The sequence below is a fragment of the Eleginops maclovinus genome, chromosome 5 (genome assembly GCF_036324505.1).
Source record: "Eleginops maclovinus isolate JMC-PN-2008 ecotype Puerto Natales chromosome 5, JC_Emac_rtc_rv5, whole genome shotgun sequence".
Taxonomy (NCBI): domain Eukaryota; kingdom Metazoa; phylum Chordata; class Actinopteri; order Perciformes; family Eleginopidae; genus Eleginops; species Eleginops maclovinus.
The window spans coordinates 18659596-18680850 of NC_086353.1; the positions used below are offsets into that span (position 1 = coordinate 18659596).

The following is a 21255-nucleotide window of genomic DNA, read 5'->3' on the forward strand; positions in this document are numbered from 1 at the left end:
GGAGGAAACTCTGGGGTTTTCTACCTTTGCAGACCATTTACATGCACAAAAACCTATAAAACACACTACAGGAAAGGGGAGAGCCCAAAAAGCATAAAAGGGCCTCTTAAAAAACATCAAACACTTCTGACAGATTCTATTATTCTATTTTACATAGCTTTTATCTTCCATCTCTTGTTGTGTAGGTGATAGAGAAGAACCCCGGGGGCTGGTGGTATGTGCAGATCGGAGAGATGGAGGGCTGGGCCCCCTGCTCCTATATTGACAAGCGCAAGAAGCCCAACCTCAGCCGTCGGACCAGCACCCTGACCCGGCCCAAAGTCCCCCCCCCAGCTCCACCTGTCAAGAAACAAGAACCGGAGGAAGCCCCCCCTCCTGCTAGCTCTGCTGCAAAAGTCTCAGAGCCGGTGAGCAGGCCTGTGTATGAGGAGCCAGAATATGATATTCCTGCAGTTGGATGTGAAGGTGAATCGGACACCGATTCCCTGAAGGATGATCGCACCCTGGATGTGAAGATCAGCAGCGTGGTTAGCGACAAGTACCGCAGCTCCCCTCCTTCCTGCAAGGCCTCCCCTCCTTCCTGCAAGGCATCTCCTCCCTCCTGCAAGGCATCTCCTCCCTCCTGCAAGGCCTCTCCTCCAGTCTGCAAGGCCTCTCCTCCAGTCTGCAAGGCCTCTCCTCCAGTCTGCAAGGCGTCCCCTGTGTTCACTCGTCGAAGATCTTCCTTCAGGTCTGTGGAGGAGGTCTCCAAAGAGGAGTGTATCTATGAGAATGATGGCTTCAGGCCAAGCAGTGGTGCGGAGAGGACTTCAGTCAAAGGTTCCAGTGAGCCGAGTTCCCCAAGGAGCTATCATTCCTCCACAGTCCCCCGTAAACCCTCCGGATCCTCGCCTTTAGCAGGTAGACCCATGCAGACCATGACTCCAGAGATGACCCGGAGAAGCCAGACCCTGGGCAGACACATTGACATCAGCCTGAGGTCTCGGGACAACAGCCCCCACTCTTCATCAGATGAATTGAGCAGAGGTACCAAGAAAGGTGCTCCCTTTAGCCGCGATGTGGAGCAAAGAATAGGTCAGAGCCCCTCCACCCGGCCTAAGCCTTCTGTCAGACCTAAACCACTCCTGGCCAAATCAGAGCCGCAGAGTCCAGAGAGGATGGACATCAGCTCTCTGAGGCGGCAGCTGAGGCCTACAAGTCAGTATCGGGCTCATGGCCTCAAACCTACTCGCGGTGACGAATCTGAAACAGGCTCTGTCATCTCATCAGAGGACTCCATGTGTTCGCGCAGCACCTCAGATCTTTCTTCAGTGTACTCCAAAGGGAGTCGCGGTGACTCGGACGTGGAAGGCCCCACTCTCTACCGCTCCCTGGATGTCTATAAGAAGGTCCAGGACTCAGAGATCAGCTTTCCAGCCGGGGTGGAGGTTGAGGTTCTGGAGAAGCAGGAGAGCGGTTGGTGGTACATCCGTTGGGTGTCCGAAGAGGGTTGGGCTCCCTCATACTACCTGGAGCCTGTCAGACAAGTGGGTGATGCAGGTGGGTTGGAAATAGAAGGACACGGGAGTGGCAGGATTAAGTCCAACAGCCTGGAGAAGAACGAGCAGCACGTCCTGGCCCTCAACAACATCAACATTCAGGGTCTGAGCCAGCATCAACAGCATCAAGGCTTGAGAAGGAACACTCCGCCAATTCCGTCTAAGCCTCCCGGTGGCTTCTCGAAGCCGTCAGCCGTAGTGAATGGTGGCGTTCGGATGAGGAACGGGGTGCGCCAGGTGGCAGTGAGGCCTCAATCTGTATTTGTGACCACAACACAGCCAGCAAAGGATGGACACTACATGACGGGTTCTCTGAGGCGAAACGACACTCTCCACCGAAGCGATCACTACGGCTCCGGTTCTGCCACGCTTGGTGTCCGCCGAAATGCCTCATTCAGCACCGTGCGGCCACATGTCGTTGTGGAAAGTCAGACTAGGCCCGCAGAGCGCTCCAGCCTGGGATCCTCGGGCAGCGCGTTCAGCACAAGCAACGTCCAGGAGGCCCTGAGCAGAGTCAACCAACGCAACGGCATCCCTGTGTCCACCGTGCGACCCAAACCCATTGAGAAGAGCCAGCTCATCCACAACAACCTCGGCAGGGATGTGTACGTGTCCATCGCGGACTATCGGGGCGATGAGGAAACAATGGGCTTCACGGAGGGCACCTGTCTGGAGGTGCTGGAAAGAAACCCCAACGGATGGTGGTACTGCCAGGTGCAGGACAGCCTGCTTCCCCGCAAGGGGTGGGTCCCCTCCAACTACCTAGAGCGGAAAAAATAAACCCCCCCCCCATCTGTCCCTTAACCTTTCCTCTCTCCTTACCCTTTTTGATGACTCCAAGGACATTGGTGGCTCCTTAAGAATGTTACCCGTAATCACCCGTAAGCAATATGTCCTTGAACAATGTACATTTATGACAGCGTGTAAAAAAAGAAAGATGTTTTAATCTGAAAAGGACACTTTTAGTGCTGGTTTACTAAAATGTTTACGAAGAGGAGTGTAAAGATTTAAAATATTTTGGCTAAGAGACAGGATGTCGGTTTGGTCCTCCTCTAGTGAGGAAATCTAAAGAGGTAATGTCTTTGAGATATAAAATGGTATGAATGGGAGTGATAACCTCTTAAAGAGGTCTGCATCATGTAATACAGAAGTTGAGCAGGGTAATGGTTATGCTTATTCCTGCCCATCACTGACTCTGATGGCCGATAAGTGCCTTTTGTTGATCACCTGAATGGAGGTCCTAAATGGTGGATGGCGAAAAACAATAAATCAACCAAATCTTTTAAGAGTGCCATAGGCCTATGAACACCACCAAGACAATTTCCATAACCAGTTAAGAACTCCACTATAGAGTGCAAACAAAGTGCAACCTTTCCATCTAGAGTGCTCTGATTGGTCCAACACAGATTTAAGAGAGTAACTGAGGTTTAGACTCAGTCACCAGATTATTTGATTAGTTTAAAGCCACAAGCAAACTGAAACGTTTTAATCTCATTATCAATATTTTTTTTAATCATTTATGTTATAATGTCTTGTGTTGATGCAAGTCTTTCTTAGAGAACTATTTCTGCTTTCTTGTGACATCTGTTTACCACCGACAGCCTTGAATTGGAAGTTAAAGCTCCTGTAACACATGCAGGAGATGCTCAGGTTTCAGTAATTGGCAAAGTTTGGTAATAGATTCTCAAGCCCCAGAATTGTTTTAGTATTTATGTTTTTAATCCCAGCTGTATCTAATAAATAAACCTGTTAAACTTGAAAATAACAGACACGTTTTAGTTTTCTGGAAAATTATCATTTGCTCTCCAGAAAAGAACCCACCTCATACCTGGGTAGCAAATAACTTCAAGAAATTATTCCAATTAGTTTACATAGTTCTGCTTAACAGTAGTGGTTTTAGCTCCAGGAACATTTGATTTTGTAAATATTTAGTTTTTTTCTGTACATGTAATAATACCGCTGTTGCGGGGATGTAATAAGTACTGGAAATGTGGTGAAATAATCGAATCCCAGGGACATATTTGCAAAGCATTTATCCCAAATGTGATCAAACCAAAGAGATTGCATTGACTATTTGTGTGATTTTGTTATTTATATATGATAAAAGTCATACAGTGTATTCAACAAAACACCTTACACAATTTTTGGAAAAATCAATACCTGGAAGCACTTGATACAAGTTTTAAACTAGAAGTAAGCAAGTTTTGATATTAAAACAACATAGTATGTAACGTTGTTTCAAATTTTAATACCTTCAAAACGTTTGTTGGGTTTCATACCATATATTGAAAGACAATTTAAAGAAGTTAGGAATAATTCTCCTCTCAAACAGAATTGTAAAATTTGAATACCAACATTCTGAGCTAAAATCCAACTTTCAACATTCAAATGGCTGATGTTCAAGACTGCTGAAATACATTTTCTAATGAGCGGTGTGAGCTCTCTGTATGAGGCACAACACTAGCTTTTCATTATGTTTCTGCTGGACAGTATCACAATATTAAACCAAGTGCAGTACCTGCTAGATTGCAGTTATCTATTTTAGCGAAACCATGTTTGTATTTGTTTGTTACTCTGTGATCACACAGTGACAATAATGAGGAATGAAGTGGTTCTGTTTTGTGAATTAGTGCACTTTAAATCCGTTTTTTATGGTGCATTAATGTGAAGATGCAGTCAATACTCAGCATAATATTTATTGAATACATTTTTAAATTATTTATCTTCTTTCTATTCTTTTTTCCATCACCTCAAATGAGACAGCAACCTGCCTGAGTTTGAGTATAATTGGATAACTAGAGACCTCTAGTGGTAGGTCAGTGGTACTACAACCTGCTTTTTACCCAGCCTTCCTACCTCAGTGCAACACGAAATGCACTGCTGGCCAGTGAGTCTGTACACATTATTGTCCTTACTTTGAAATCTCGGTGCAGCTAAAATACTTTTGAAACACATTTTTTTGTATTGGGCAATAATTTATTTTTGGGAGAATTAAAAACATATTTTTCCCTCTGCTGTATGCTGCAACTTTAGCAAATAATGGGCACTTCCTTCATCTTTATTGTGCTTTACATAATGCCTGATTGTTTGCATATTTATTATGAAGAGTTTTATACCTAATTACGGTTTGACAATCACCTTATACCCCTACTCAAAGTGTTACTTTATTGTTTACAAAGATCATTGTTGTTACAGAAATTGGACTTCACTCGCATTAATATGCAGAATATCATCATTTAGTTGTGAAGCAATTGCATTTGTTTAAGTACATGAACAAATTTAAGGATACAGAATAAAATTCAGATTTAATCAGTGGATTTGCTGAAGGCAACAGTTCCCCTTTCCTACACGACGAAGGCATTATGTAAATGTGTTAAATCACTTTGTAAATTTTGCTCCAGCACATATGATTATTGCATATTGCTTTTATTGATTGAGCTGAATTTACTTGGCTAAAAAAGCAAGGGAATCGTTTTGTGTCGAGCATACATTTAGCTGTGTAGCATCTTTATTCATGCTTTTTTTTCTTCTGTTTTTTTTTTTTTCTTTACCCTATTTGTCAAATTCTGAAATGTACCCGCGAGGAAGTGTGCAATAGATAAGAAACACATCATGCTTCAACAAGAGGATGATAATTACAGGTGTAGAAAAAAACCTTCAACAATGCCATTTCATCTGCTGGGAGTATATATTCCCCGTCATACTGCCAGTCGTGAGCTTTTACCGTCATTACAAGTGTATCGTTTTAAGAGGATCTTGAAGAGCAGATGTGATAACGTTGGAAAAGTAATCGGACCAAAGCCGTCGTATGTGACATCTCATTATCTCCTGACGGACTTTTATAATAACTCGCATGAGAATCTCTGGACAGTGATTCGTGAATGGCATGGCAGAAACCCACTGACCCATTCTGTACTGACTTTACAGCCATCTGGGGTCTTTCTTCGCGGATGGAGAGTCAGGGGCCCATCATCAGGGGCCTCAGCGCCTGTCACGTTCGTGCCTGAATGGAATTTTGATAGTTTCTTGTTTTTGTGTTGTTGTTGTTTTCTTCTTCTTTTTTTTGTTCTCTGGAGTGTGTCCTCTCAGCACCTACGCAGAAGCCTCTCTTGACATCCCCACCACCCCCCCCCCCCCACCCCCCCCCGTTGTCAAACCAAGTCAGACTTTTTTCCTCACCAATCACCACAACGGAAGGTGACATTTGAATCCATCTCTGCGGTAAACAAGAGAGCAGGGAGATGAACGCCCCTTCAGGCCAATTCAGTTCAATCCATCAGCTTCCAGGATTGTACGCCAAAAATAGAAAAACCTTTATTTTTCTCCGTGCTTTGCCCCAGGCAGGCCTTATCCATGCGTTACAGGTAAATGCGTCACTGTGCTAAAGACTTACTGCGTGTACAGGCCAATACACATTGTTCCCTCTATTGTTAGGGGGGCTTGTGTCCATAAATGCTTTTGTCCGGGTAGTTTGTCTCCACCTTAAAGGAATAGTCTCAGAAACACCCTGACTGCTTCTTACTGAGAGTTATATGAGAAGATAAGGCCAACTCGTGTTGTTAAGACATACTGTAGGTCCCTCTCCACTCAAACAAATATTTAGCTCTTTGTTAACACAGTTGTATTTTTAAGCTTCACTTTGTAAAACAATAGAAGTGAGTTTTTTACTAATAGGGGAATGCTATTCTGAACTTAATTAAATGTAGGGTTAAAGGTATGTATGTACCACCATGACTTTGTGACATCACAACTGGAAGCTAATTGGCTCTAGTGTGGAACTTTTAGCTCCTCTTATACATGTTTTATGTGGAAACTGAACATAAACTGATAATTAAATAAGAGTTCAGGGAATAATAAGCATTTTTCTATGCTCCACACATTTATATATGCATATATACTGGAATGTCAATGCACCAGAACAAGTAGAAGCAAGATTTGAATACCTTTTAAACAAGGTAATTAAGTGCTTTGTTAAAACAAATATCAGACAATTATAAAAACAGAGTATTTTTAAATGTCTTAAACTATGTATGTAGAAGCTAAAACACGACATAGTTAGCTTAGCTTAGCATAAATACTTGGCGGGAAACTATTAGACCTGAAAAAAAAGAATGACTTTAGTAAGCTTTGCTAACTATCTCCTGGCTTAAGAGTGGTTTCAGTCTTCTCATCAAACTCTTCGCAAGAAAGTAAATACGTTTATTTCCCGAAACGGCTAACTGTTATTTTAGGTTACAGGCTTCTTTTGTCTACCAGCTCAGCATTGTTCAGCTACACCTCTCTTAAACCTCAGTGCACCCACACAGCAGAATGGAAAATGGGATTGGCAGCGGTAATATTTCTGCATCCCGCATGTACGCACATGCCAACACACTCTAGATGATGATGACAAACCAGTTTCTTGATAAATCCCCGGAGGTTCGCTACATCGGCACTCTGGTTTTGCCCCTTGCTCTATTTTTATTTTAACAAATGGACGGCACCTCCAGTCGTGGATCACCTTAAACCCTGTAATCCCAAACACTATGCGTATTCCTCCTGTCTCCCCTTCTTCTTTCTTTCTTCGCTCGCCACTTATTTCCATCTCCGTCCGTTCTCGACACAGCTGAGCGGTCCATTCCCGCTGGAACGATTGAGAAATACAGAAGGGTTTGGGTTGGGTGTGTGTGTGTGTGTTTTTGCATGATGAGAAGGATAGTTTGTAAGTGCACTTAGAAGAAGAGTATTTGGAGGTCAAGGAAGAGATTTGTGAGAGCGGGATGCAGGGAGATGGATCAGAAAGTGGATTCTGGAGACAAGATGTGAGAAGCTCTGCTTTAATAGGAGAAGGCTAATGGGTAGTTTCCACTCCAAAAACTATGAAGAATAGTTCCTTCTGACAGGGAACCCATTTTATACCCTCCTTCAACAAAACGCAACGTAATGAGCTCTCAGCTTCTGAACCTTAGCTGTGATCTCATTGCTCCAAACGATGTTGTAATTGCAGCACTTGAAGTTCTCAAAGCTGCTTATGCGAGAAACTGCAAGTCAGCGAGAGACGAGCAAGTTCACAGCACAGAAGCTTCTCTCAGTCTCAATCTCCATCCACAGAATAACTTTAAAAAGTGATCCCACGTCTTACCGTAGCTACTTTTTGCTGTCAGAGTCTTCAGATCTTATGTAGCCCTGAAGGGGTGCGAGTTGAGCTCGGTGTTGGAAGAAAGTTTTTTGGAATAAGACAAAAAAAAGGCTTCAAATGGTGGATTCTTATTTTTTTTGCCTTGTTCTTCAGTGTTTTTGTTGAGAAGAATTGAATGTTGCGGAAGTGTATTCGAAGTGTTTATTTGCATCTAATGAAGCTTTAATTAAAAATCTAAATAAATGAAAAAAGGGCTTTGAAAGTCACCCAGCTCTGGAATAGAGTGATCGAGTCGAAAAGGTTGACAGTAGGAGGAGTAGGTTTGATAAGAAAGTTTAAGCAAGTGTGTGGGAGTGTGTTTGAGGTATTTAGGGAGATGATTTTGTATGTTTTTTAATTAATTAGTTGTTTTTCTTTGAGTTAGTGTGAGGGAAGAAAGGATAGAATAAGTAAAGCTGCAGGGTTTGGGGTAAAAAAGAAAATCCCAGGCGCTTACATCAGAGTATGCTGATTATTTATGTCGTTCTGAAAACTTCCTCACAGAATGCAGTTGTTTGACAAGCTGGCGGGCATCAGCGGGAGACGTCTCCAAAGCCACGGAGAGGAGCCTGTGTCGAGGAATGAGGCGCGCAGCTGTGTCTCTGTGCCACTTTTCTTTGTCTCTGTTTGAATCCTTGTTTCTAATTAGCACAACAGTGTGTCTTAATTAACCTTCCCCAGTCAGACGATACTCCAACGCTAACAGCTTCCTCCTAATCGCCAACACCGCGGCGGCGGCGGCGGCTGCCATCCTGCGTGGGGGCCCAAGCCATATTTAAGCGTTGGAGCCGAGCTGTCACGAGTGATTGATGTTGAGTTACAACTGAGGTCGATTTATGAGAAGGTGGAGAATGTTTTTAGCCTGGATGTTGAATTTATAGAATATAATCTGTCACCTCCCCGCTGTGGAGAGCAGTGTGCCAAACAACAACAAAACCTTGGAAGCCCGACACCATCACGCTCTTGATCTTTAAACTATGACTAAAACAATCCGTTACCAGCATGTCAAACACAATAAGAACTACAGGCCTCGAGTTGGACCAAAGGAGGTGCTATTGTTTTCATTTCTGTTTTTTATTTTTTATTACCATTGTTGTTATGCAAATTGTGTTTAACTCTTTCAAGCTCCTTGTTTTCAAAAGGCATGCCATGAGGAGCTTTATTCCACTGTTAAAGAATGAATCATCCAATGAGCAGTCATCTGTCCTCATGCATGGTGACAAGGCCACACACGGATCTGTTCAAGGCATCGTTACGCTGTAACAAAAAAACAATGAAATCTAAAAACTGTCCAAATTCCTTTCTGATTGGAGACATTCTGTGCATTCCTTTTGAAAACAAAACACTTTCTTATCTACCCTTTCATTTTGACAAGTCTTGTTCCTTTTTTTTGTATCTTGTACATGTTTACAATGTATCTCGCATTGCCCAAAAGAGAAACAATATTAAATGTATTATCTTTGTTGTTTTAGACAGGCTCCTTTTCGTTTATCTCACACTTCCAGTCACACTTGCCACTTACTGCAGATAGAGAGCCGCAAACCCCCTTCTTGCTATAGCTAGGTAGGATGTGAAAGTAATGTTACAGATTGAAACATTTATCTCTATTCGCCTTATTGTTCGGGGCAGATTAAATGAGTTTAGATGTGGGAGGAGCAGAACAATGTAGCTGGTTATATATAGAAAGGTATGAGTTATGAGAGAAAAGTATGAGGCGGTTCAGAGGACGAATGAAGACGAACAAGCTCTCTGAGCCCCAGTTTCCCTCTAAAGAGGAGAGACAAGAATTTTTGCTCCCCTGTTTCCAAACGTGTGTGGAGAGATTTATCATTTGTGTCCAAAGTAAGAGGAAATTCAGCTCACGCTCACACCTGCACCCCAAAGAATCTCCACAGCCATTCACCTCTTAAAGCACAAAGCTACAGGTTTTCAGGAGGTTCATCGATAATGTTGAGCATTTCAAGCATCAGCAACGAGTCAACATTGCTATATTATTACTATTTAAAGATTGTATGGATATATAGGATCATATAGTTAGCAAACAGTTGACAGTTGTTTGTTTGTGTTATCAGGTAGCACTAGCTTAATTTTTGGTCTTCACGGATATCTAAGTCTTTCGCTGCTAAATGCTGATGTTCACTAGGTGTAAAATGACCATGAATAAAGAGGCAAGAGTAAATCAAGACAGTAAATTTGCTGGCTTCCAATACTATTACCTAAAAAAATGCTAAAACATTCAGTGAAAGTTAGAGAATGGTAATCAGGCAATAATTTTTGGTAGGTTCTTCACTCCGAGCCGCACTCCTCACATTGGGGTTACATCCCAGGAAACTGTTATCCAAGGAATACAAGTACAAATTATTTTCTGTTTAAGGAGAAATTCAACATGTCCGGTTCTAGTTAGGAACCACTAGGTACGACAACCAATGTGGATGCAGTTCAGGAAGTCCTGCTGGGATTGTTCTTTATTTAACAGACTGTATTGGCAGAGATTCACATGACACGCTGTTTTAAATGCTAAAGACAAAATACTGAAATGTTTTGTTAACTTTGAATGCTCATTGAATAATTCTTATTTAACATTGCTTGGTTATTACAAGAGGCTGACATCAAAAGTCTCTGAACACTAACAGAATATGGAGTCCGTATCAGTTTGATACCATGACCAATGTTGCGTATTTATCATACAAGGACTAACGACTGTGGTCCGTGCGTACACAATAATGTACAAGTTATATACTAGTATTTTCAAAAAGCTCTTATTAAAGCAGGAAACAATGATATGAAATAATTAGGAACAGATTGTTTGACAGTCATGATACATTTTGTTTATAGAATAAAGCACCTTTGACATAAGACACAAAATAATACTGCATTGCAAATTTAATAAAAAGATTAATTAGTGCAGCATTAAGATGTTTAAACCATTTAAAATCAAGTGCTGAGCTGGCACAAATGTACAAGAAGCCAATTTTCAACCAATAAAGAGGATATTTGGCTCCAGAATAAGCTAAAATGTGGGCTATTATTAAGATGTTTTATTAAATATATATCAAAACAATTTCAATGTCCTACACTGAAAACACCGAAACGTTGACTTTAATTATATTATGTCAACAAATTACACATAATTGTATTAGGTGTGTTAAAAACAATAAAAATTAGGTTCGATTTAATAATAATGCTTTCAACTCACCTAATACATTTTAAAAATGTGTTGACATATACATTTAATCTAAGTCAACGTTCAGTTTTGTTCAGTGTGATGGAACCCTTCATGTGGTGCTAACAGGCTGGAGACGTAGCAGTGTCTTTCCACTAGATGGCTGTCTTGAGCCTCTCTTGCTTGGAGCCTTCCTGCAGACGGCATCAGTGCAGACGCGAGGAGACATTTTCATATGAATAGACATGCACATTACCAACTCAATAAGTACACTGACATTGAGTCTTGTAATGAAATTCTAATATGAATGGTCTTTTCTTTTCTTCTTTTTTTCATCATAACTACTAACATTGGTTTTGAACCTTGAAGGAGGGAGATATTTGGCAGGGTTATGAATGCTCAGTTGAACAATGACAAGACTTACACACACTTGTCTGGATTATTCTTTTCATGACATTATTACTCATTTTATTCGAAAACCTCAGTCAGTTCATTTGTGAGGAGATGTCGGTGTATTGCAGACAGATGGATATCAAGTAGCTCTGAAGAGACATCTGGAAGAGGTGCTTCATGAATTTATAGTGCAGTCATTTTAGCACATCTACATTTTATGTCTCACAGCAGTGTGCAGGTATTTCCACTGATATCCCAATCCCCTGTCTGTCACCGTGAAGCCCCCCAGCAGCTGTGGCTGGGATAGAGGCTACAGCACATGATGTAACATTGGGCTGGGCCCCCACATGACTTAACATTGTATTCGCAAAAGGGCACTGCTGCTGGCTACATCTGTTACAGGCCAACTCACATTTCAGATCCTTTAGGTCTCAGGGTCAAAGGCCAAGAGCATACAAACATTATTAAACTACATTTAGAACTTCCAGTATTACACCAGTTCAGAACAAAGTTCATAATGTGAAGTGGAAGCAGTTTTATTGTAGCAGAAAACATGCTACACTAAACACAATGTCATATGTTGAGTTATAACATACAAACACTTGACAGGCAACACTTTGCTCTGTACTGCAAGACTTATCAAGACAGTTCATTCTTAACCTTGAAAACAATAGATAAAGACACAAACAAGGTTCATTTACTGACGTCTGCTAGAGCTTTAAACTACATCACTTAATCTTCATCAAAAGAGGGAGTTTTCTTGGTTTTCATGAGTCAGTGGAATAAATAAAAAATGTCCTGAGCATTTGTAAAATGTTTCCAAGGAGCAACCTCTGGGTGTATAGTGAAGCATGTAGACCCAACTTGTGTTCTTTCTGATGGCCTATAGGGGGCAGCACCAATGCTTGCAAAAATAAGTCAGTTTGTATAAGAGCCTATGAGAAATCCCACAAATAGTTTTAATGTTACTAGTTTACTTAATTTGTGAATGTTTCAAGGTTTCAAGGTTTTATTGGTCATATGCACAGCATATACAACGTATATGTTGGCAATGAAAATCTTATATCCCATGCTCCTCCAACAACTCAACATGCATGGTGCAAATAAGATAAATAAAATAGTTCAAAAAGAGAGAAGAATATTTACAATAACAACAATAAAGATTTAAGGATGTGAAACATATACATACATGTCATTTTGCCTCCAAAATAACAAGATGGCGCCGGCTAAATTGCCACGATAGGCTTCAAAACTATAGTCCACAAACCATGGGTGCTGTCTTGGTGAGTATGTTCTTTTACACAGTCTATCGACATTTTGTTTAAGTTGCCTCAACAGGCAAGATTGACAGGTCATTATTGATCATGGAAACAGCAGTGAACAAACACATTTTATTTAAATTTGCAAACATTAACCATGTAAGCAAACTAATGGTGATTAGTCCTTAAAGTGTTGGAACATTTACAGAATCTTGACAAATAAGAAAAGTTTATGATGCCTTGTGATACGATCGAAAGTCCCAGAAAAAAGCCAACGGACACTGACAAAATATTACAACCACTAACCACCTTATTCACCACTTCAAGGTATTCTAAAAGGCACAGCGATTGTATAGACCCTGGCTTTCTCTTTGCACAACCTAAGCATTATTTACAGGTGAATTGATTAGGCATTATTCCAGCTGGACCTTGACCATTTGACCACTAATCAGCCATGTTGTCACTCTATAGGTGATGTAAAGACTTACAAACTACTCTCAGTTAATCAATATATTTGTATTAACAATGGGTAAAATGACTGTGTTGTGAGGGCCATCGCTTATTGTGACAAACTCACGAAATGATCAACTTACTCTGCAGTTTTCCTTTGTTCTACACAGCGCTTTAGCATTCTTTACCACCCATAAAACAAACTGAAGGTCAGAATTAAATTTGTATATAGACACAAGTCACGTTTCTTGACAGGGCTTAATATTGGGGATATGATCTTTAGATGTTTGCTTCCCTGTGCTCGTGACACCATATATCATGATACTTCTTTTCAAACTAAAGGAAAAAAAATGGTATGAATTTTATTTATAAGGCTCTACTGACTGCCTAGTTGCCTCTGCTCTCTGTTTACATGTACTTTCAGGACATTTTAATATGGCTAAGCCATTAAGGTTGCATTGTACTTTTATAAAGAGGGTTACATTCCTGCATCCAAATAAAAGGCTCCAAAAGTTATGAATTTACATTCTCTTATTTCACTTGAGCCTTAAAGGCGTGTACTACAGTATTTGCTATCACACTTGTAAATGCTTTTCTTGAATTATCTGTCCGTCTGTCAATGCTCAACTGTATGTTTATTTTGTTGGTACACAAGTCTCTCTTGAAAAAAGAGATTCCGATCTCAATGAGACTGCCTGTTTAAATAAAGGATTAAACATCATAAATCATGATTCCAGCTGCAGCTGGCAGCCGTTTCCAGTGAGCAGCTCTGATATAGCCACTTTGCTGCTAACAGAAACAGCTAGCATAAAGCTAATGAACATTGTAAACAATTAGCAGATGAAGAGCTAGATATTTTTCTCAGGAGTTTGTGAAGGCAATTAGCTTGCTAACTAATTTAGTCTAAAGTGAAAATAGAACATTCCCCTTTCACGTGAAGATAATTTAATATCATCGTGTAAATGTTTATTTTCAATTATGAAACAAACTGTTTTATTACACATTTGGAAAGTTTATTAACCACAATCATCCGACTCACACTGAACTGAGTTCACAAACAAACACTTGTTTCAAATGAAAAAGAAAGAAAATACAGTTTTGCTGTGTCACAACAATGGCCATGTACAGTCTACAATATATATAGTATTTGCTGCCACAGTGTACATGAACACTATACTAAGCGTTCCTGCTCTGATGCTCGTCTACCGTTGGTCCCGTTGTTCACACAGATTTCTCATGCATGACAGAAAGTTCTAAGGTCTACAGAAAGAATCTGAATGTGCTGCTGTGCGTTGACTGAGGAGTCATCTCGGTGTGGTGGCAATGTAAAGAAAGCAAACACACAGGAAAAGCAATATGGAGGAATAAGTCCACACATGGACAAATAAATAGTATAATACAGGATCAATAACATTCAAGGAGCATGTGGCATATCCTGGATGCAAAAATATATATAACATAAGAACACCTTTGATTGAAAGGCATGTATTTAATTATTTACCGATGAAAATCTTCCCCAAATGTTTTTTAGTTGGAATTTGTGTTGTGTAAAGAATTTATATCATTTTTTAAAAGTCCAAAATTAAATCTGATTTTTCACCATTTGTTTAATGTATTAAAATATGAATGATTTAATTTGGTCTGAGTTTGAAGTAAAACATGCCATGGTTGAGTCTGGGAGAGCAACACTGGGCTAAACATTTACTAGATTACAATCAGTAGCTTTATAAAGTGACATTTATCTTTGCCATATCTTTGATGGCTTTCAGAATATATAATAATAAGAGATATAAATACAGAATGGGTATAACATGGGCTGACACACAAGAAGGTAAATTACAAAAAATAATTTGTAATAAAACCAAGAGTTTTTAGATCTTGCACCCCATAGCAATGGGCGTTTGATTGTGTACTGCAATTTCTGTTATTGCTGCACGGTACAAGAAACTCTATAAATTGTCACAATAAGAAAACAAGAATACGTTTATATTCTAAATGTCTAGGATAAACAGAATCTTAAAATCATGATTATCAATCAAAATAACCCTTTAAAAAAAAAACAGACAAAACTTTTTTTCTTTGTTTTTTTTTTCAATTCAAGCACACCAATAAAAATCATGTATCTCTCTAAATACATAAGTTAACATTCAATTGTGAATTAACACTTCAAGCAGTAGCGTAATTAAACTGTAAGGTGGGAGGCGGGACGTGTGTAATATCACCGTCAGCATTTGTCCAGAAGGGACAGCTGGCATATAGCAGCAAAGTTTTGAGCCCCATTTGTTGATTATCTACGAAATGTCTTTAAAACAGCCTCATAGCTTCTCTGGTGTTCTGTAATGAGTTATGGCTTACTGCTGAAATGCTGTATTTAGAGGTGACATTTTTGGGGTGTCAACACATTTTTACTGAAATTCTGGGAATCGTACACATTTTTTAAATATGCAATTTCTTTTTTTGAAACTCTGCCCCTGAACTGATTTCTATAAAGGTTCTATGCTGCTGGTGAAAGGCCGGTCACAAAGACTATTAAACATTAAAATTAAGTATTGGAAAGGATGTTACAAAAATATTTCTAAATGCGTGTGCTTTCATTTTCCTCTGAGTTTTATGACAGTTTGTGCCGCACATTATTTGGTAACGTGTCAAGGGTTTTGTAAAACGGCAGCAATCACAGAATATGATACATCCGCAGCTGACAAATGAACCTTCTCTGGTTTAAGGCAGGAGGCTGTGTTGTATCTGTGGTGGCTGCTGATACCATGGCAACAATCCTTTGACTTCATGTGTTGTAATGGGAACTATTCTAAAGGACCTGTTAATTCGTCATTAGCACTCACAGTGTATCAGGCATGGTTATAGGTGAAGTTTGGGAAATGATCCACATCTTCTTAAAAAAGATATCTGGCCCTGAGGAGAATCCAAATGTTTCCACCTTGTTTCCACTTCCTGTTTCCTTTTATAGATTCAAAGCTGCTGAGTCTCCTGGACTTAGGTTTGTAGATTGAATGTCTTTATCCTCTCCGTCTTTAACAGGGCATTTCTGAGAGGCTGATTTCAGTGCAACATACCACATGGCAGAGCAAGCAGCTAGCTAGCACAACAACATAGCTACCACCGACATTTGCAATAGCACTACCATAAAGGTACATTAGATTATACGAGTACAATAGGTGTTACAATCCTACTTAAAATACTCAGCACTGCCTTGCATCTCTAAGCACATCACCTACTGATAATCACCACGACAATTACAGAAATCCATCACTTTATAATCACGATGCCAGGCTTACTAATCTCCTTCAATGCTCAGTAACACACAGACACAAGTTGTGACATTCTGAGATGATTACCTGTCGGTCAGAGACACCTCTAAGATAACTATAACCGAGACATTCGGCCCCGAAGTAACTTGTCTGCTTCGGTGCAGATGGGTGACAGTCCCTAAATCTCACAACATGGCTCAACAAATGAAATCATTTCGGAAATGTTTCAGTTTTTCCCTCTCCGTAGAAGTCTTCAGAGAGCCAAGGAGAGGGCAAACACTTCTATCAAGTTCTCAGTGGAACCTCCAAGAGACTCTCCCAGCCAGGTAGTATCCACTCCGGAAAAGGTCATGGGAGTAAACCAATTGTGTGAAAATACCAAATTTAAGTACCAGAGTTCTTTTTCCCTGAACTTAGAGATTTCTTCCCCTGATTTTGCTGTTTAATTCCATGAGGCCGGCCAACTGTCTCCGCTGTCTCCCTACGTGCTCCGGTAGGTCTTGATAATGTCTTTGATCTGCCTCCTGCAGATGGGACAGCAGGCGTTGGACATCTTCTTGAGTTTGATGCCGCAGCTGTAGCACAGACACATGTGTCCACAGGCGTAGATAACCGTGTCCACCGTGTTCTCGTAACAGATGGAGCACTCATCGGACCATGGCCCACGGCCTGTTGGGAACGTCGGTGACTTGGGGAGGCTGACTGGTGAGTTTGGGATTGTTCCTGTGGTTAAATTGAAATAAAGTATTATATAAAGGGGAAATGGTAAAAGTAAAGCAGCCAACTAAATTGAAACTTGACAAGACATACTGCTATTTCACACAGCTGTGTACCATGTAAAAAATACATAAATTCCATTTATATAACATGTGACATAAGAACACGTGCCAAACATTCTTCTGCATCCAGCTGCCGCTGCAGCCGCAGTGGGAGAATGAAGCATTGGCCATTGTTCCTAACTACTGAAGAAAGACATCTGCTCACTATCCCATAATGACTCCCATTAAGTCCCCTGTGGGGTGATTGATTCTCAGCTTCTGGAGCAGACAGTATCTCCCTATGCTCGTGTACCTACCCCCTGCTGAGCTGCAGTAAGCGGCCGAGCAGAGACCTCCGCTCAGCACCGGATCAGAGCTGCCACTGCCCAGGGCGCTAGGGGTGTGTGGAGATGAGGAGGGCGAGCTAGGATTCGATGTGGCTCGAGGATCCCCGACATGAGTAGATCCTAGTATGAGCAGAAAGAGGCAAGGGATTAGTTCTTTGCTTTAATAAGAACACCAATTACTTCAGGAACCAATGATATTGACATGTTGACATTACAGAAGGTTAGAAAGTAATAATAATCTGAATGTAATCACAATACAGGCGGATTGACATGGTAAAAATAACATATTATTACATGGCTTAGTGTAGTACTTGATTCTGATTTGTCAACATGGAAATTCAGTCGTCTGCTCTTTTCTAATAACGTTGCTCAGGACGCTCTGATCAAGGACTATGTGCAGTCATATCAAATCCTGTCAATCTAACGACTGCCGTAGCCAAAAGAATATTAGTTCTCTTCTGTCAAAAAACACTGCAGAATACTTTTCGAATATCCATTTTTATATTTGTGTAGACAACAGAACTTTGGCTCTATGATTGGCACAAGACACAACAGCAAAAAATGAACAAGAGCAGGGTTCTTTTTTTTTCATTATCCAGTCTTTACATTTATAGTCACACAGAGAGCACTCCACTTGGTGAGACCAGTCCTTTTATAGTGTGCAAACATTCATCACCACTCAGGAAAACAAATGGGAATTCCAAGAGCAAGTTTAGGGAACACATGTTGAAATGCCAGAGATGCCTAGAAACACTGTTCAGGCTGTTAGGAGACCAACACCAGGGACTGCAGTCAAAGTCATTGACAACACAAATGCGGAATGTGGCTTTGAAGCTGCATTTCAATATTTATAAATTAACGATTGATCAAATGACTGTGTGTAATGTGGAAGGGGTCACTCGTAGTGTTGGATCCACAGGGAATCATTACCCTGCTTTTCTATACAGTTTCTTCCACCTCTTTTTTGTCATTGTTTCGGTTGTAAACACATTAATCTTCTCTATTTTGTTTCCAGATGCAAGAGGCATTTTGATAGTAAAAAAGCTCTAATGTCCCCGGTGTATGGTTCACTCATAGCAAAGTTAAAAGCTAGCTTAATAAAGAGAAGTTGAACATTGAACACCTGGAAGGCCAATATTTCTCTTAGTTGTTGAAGATTAAAATAAAGTAAGTAAATCAAGTAGAATTAATATTGGACCTATAATTTGTAAGGTGAAAACAACATATGAATGCTAATGTTGTTTTTAGGATGTGTTCTATCTACTTGCAAACGTAGCAGCCTTATTAAACTTTGTTGGTTCTCTGTACTTAAGTCACAAAAAACAAATGTTTTATAGGAGCTTGAAAACTGTCAATTACACTCACACTGTTAGTATCTGAGATATGCAATATGTGGTGCTTTAGAAAACACGATTACTGTAAGTGTTTTCATGTGGTGTCTAATGTCACTGATCCTATGGGGTGCTCTGTTATTTAAAAAACAACAATTTTATAGGTAACCATCACAGGTAGGGCTTTAACACCAAAAATACCCAACAAATTAAGATGCAAATTAGCTGTCTTGCAGAGCGAGCGTTTAATCACCATCAAAGAATTCCCATCAAATGCTTTGCTGCTTCTCAGCGTAAATGCAGATTACTTTAATTACCTTCCCTGAAGCTCGCTGTCCAAAAATAGCAGACATACAACTGCATCAGAAATCAGCTGCTGTCTGCACATTATATATTAAACCATGCCATTTCAGGAATGGCTATTTTCCTCAAAGCATCTCTCCACTGAGAAACACTTCATGTTCTCCTGAACAGCTGACAGAGGGAAAAGAGGAATGAAATCAAAGTCATCTGGTGTGGCAGAGTCCCAGTCAACACTGACCAGTAACATCATTATGGCAGCTTCACTCAGTCTGCATCTGCCATCTGCACCAGCAGTCTGATCAATCAAACTGATGCCCAGGGGCCCAATTCTTTCTAGGACACAGTCAATAATGGGTCATTGGATTTTAGGGAAAATGTCCCATAAGCAGTAGCCGTGTTTTGGTCACAGCTGGTGTGTCATCACAGCACTGCTGCTCATGACTCTACACTATCAGGTTTGATGTGGCATTTTGCAGGGTGGTGGTGTCGGGGGAGGATTAGTCAAGAATATCTTTTGTTTGCATACCAGGGGTTGCCCTGGTGCTCCTGGCGCCTCGAAACGTGTACGGTTCAATGTTCAGTGATGATGTAACATGTTATCTGCAGCTGTAGTGAACACATTTTTAGCAGGGTACGCCCCGGGCACCCCTTATCCAGGCAGGTTGCTTGAGATGCCCTACACCATTGTCCATGTATAGATACAAGTCCGGCCACAAGTATAAGCACATAATGTGAAGGAAAGGAAACACCATCGATGCATTCCTACTTCATTACAAGCAAATGCCAAAATTTGTCATTCATTTTTTAATTTAATTTAGCATGGAAAATTATTATTCTCAAGACCAAACAATTCCCTTATTTTAAATATAATTTTTTCGAGGGTAAACCTGAACTACTTTTTGGCAAACCTGGAAAACAACTCTGTATTACAATTTCAGTCTTTTTTAGTGTTGCTCTAGTCATTGCATGTGCCAGTTATAGTATATTACCACAGTACTCACCAAAGCTAGTAGGCTAATGCTAACAAGGGTAAATGTTTTTATTGCAATACATAAAAAAAAAACGATCTGAAAGATAGCGTTCTGTACTTAGCCCCTTCCAATTACAAAATTGTACCAATTCACATGAAATACATTACAAACACAAAGAGCCTCAAATTGAAATCTAGTTTGGTTACTTTGTATTTCAGGGACATACACTGACTCTGCTTTGTGACGACTAAATAGTTTTAGTTCTTTTCCTTCTGCTTCTTTTTACTTTCGAAGTTGCAAATTGAAGAAAAATGTTTTCCCATCAAAACGTCTTGTAGCTGTTCTTCATGGCTACACTAAAACGTGAGGTAAACCTGCTTTCATTAAAAAAACGATAATCATTCATATCAGGACACACACACTTCATTAAAGTCCCGGTGGGAATGCATTCATAGTGTTGCACTCATACGCGTCTAAAAGAGTGGAGTGAAAAATGGTAAAGAGAGAACACTTCAAACCCCGGTATCCTTCAAAACTATGCAATCCAGTCGAGGGGGCATGATTGTAGAATGGTTTGGATAATAACAATGGTTGGATACAGCCCACAACCTCCACAGAACAACCAAACAATCACTCATACAACTTGTAACCCTTACTCTAACAATACGAAGGCTCCAGATTAAACCATCCTGCTTAGAGTGTTGATCAGTAAATGCACATGCCGACCCGACAAGGTTTTACTGCAGTCGCCACGTTTCACCTATCATTGGCTTACTCGAGCCTGATCACCCTGCAGCCCTAGAGCATGAGTGCTTTCCCTCTGAATCGTCCCCACGCCCATCATCCCTCCCCCCTCCCTCTGTCCCTCCCTGTTAATCCTCCATGGCACGTGGTCAGTTGAAGCAGGATCCGTGGTGCCCAGCCCTGATCCAGCCTGTTCCCCTCTAGATTAAAGCGACCTGTGTGAACAGCTGTGAGCGGCGGTCTGCCCCTCTCTGGACACATCTCTTCAGCTAACTACCATCCATCCATCTTTAGCACACACCAGTATATCTATGGAGAAGGCTGGGGAGGTATGCTGAGTATGTGATGAGGGAGGTGGCTGAGGATGGAGCAGGACTGTGGAAGGCACGGGTTAGGGGCATAGCGTGTATGAGGATCACACTTGACAACATTCAGGTATCGGGGGGTGAGGCACATTTTCTGGTAGTTTCTGAAAAACGACATGAGGGGAGGGGTTAAATGGCCATCTTCCAGGCCTGTTAATAAACGAGGCATCTGATAAAGTGGTGCAGGAATGATTCCTGAAACCTGGACAT

At 40.7% G+C, this 21255-nt stretch overlaps 2 protein-coding genes across 2 annotated transcripts in view; one reads left to right on the forward strand and one right to left on the reverse strand.

Annotated features, from left to right (window-relative positions):
- sh3pxd2aa (SH3 and PX domains 2Aa) overlaps nucleotides 1–9166 on the forward strand; it is a 103829-nt gene extending 94663 nt beyond the window's left edge. Inside the window, exon 14 of the mRNA XM_063884133.1 lies at nucleotides 186–9166. Coding sequence (XP_063740203.1) covers nucleotides 186–2318 — 2133 coding nt within the window. The 3' untranslated portion in view covers nucleotides 2319–9166. The remainder of the gene's footprint in view (nucleotides 1–185) is intronic.
- Nucleotides 9167–13951: 4785 nt separating this feature from the next.
- Nucleotides 13952–21255, reverse strand: part of neurl1aa (neuralized E3 ubiquitin protein ligase 1Aa) — a 42242-nt gene continuing 34938 nt past the window's right edge. Inside the window, exons 5-6 of the mRNA XM_063882754.1 lie at nucleotides 17302–17451; nucleotides 13952–16949 (exon numbers count right to left, since the gene is read on the reverse strand). Coding sequence (XP_063738824.1) covers nucleotides 16708–16949; nucleotides 17302–17451 — 392 coding nt within the window. The 3' untranslated portion in view covers nucleotides 13952–16707. The remainder of the gene's footprint in view (nucleotides 16950–17301; nucleotides 17452–21255) is intronic.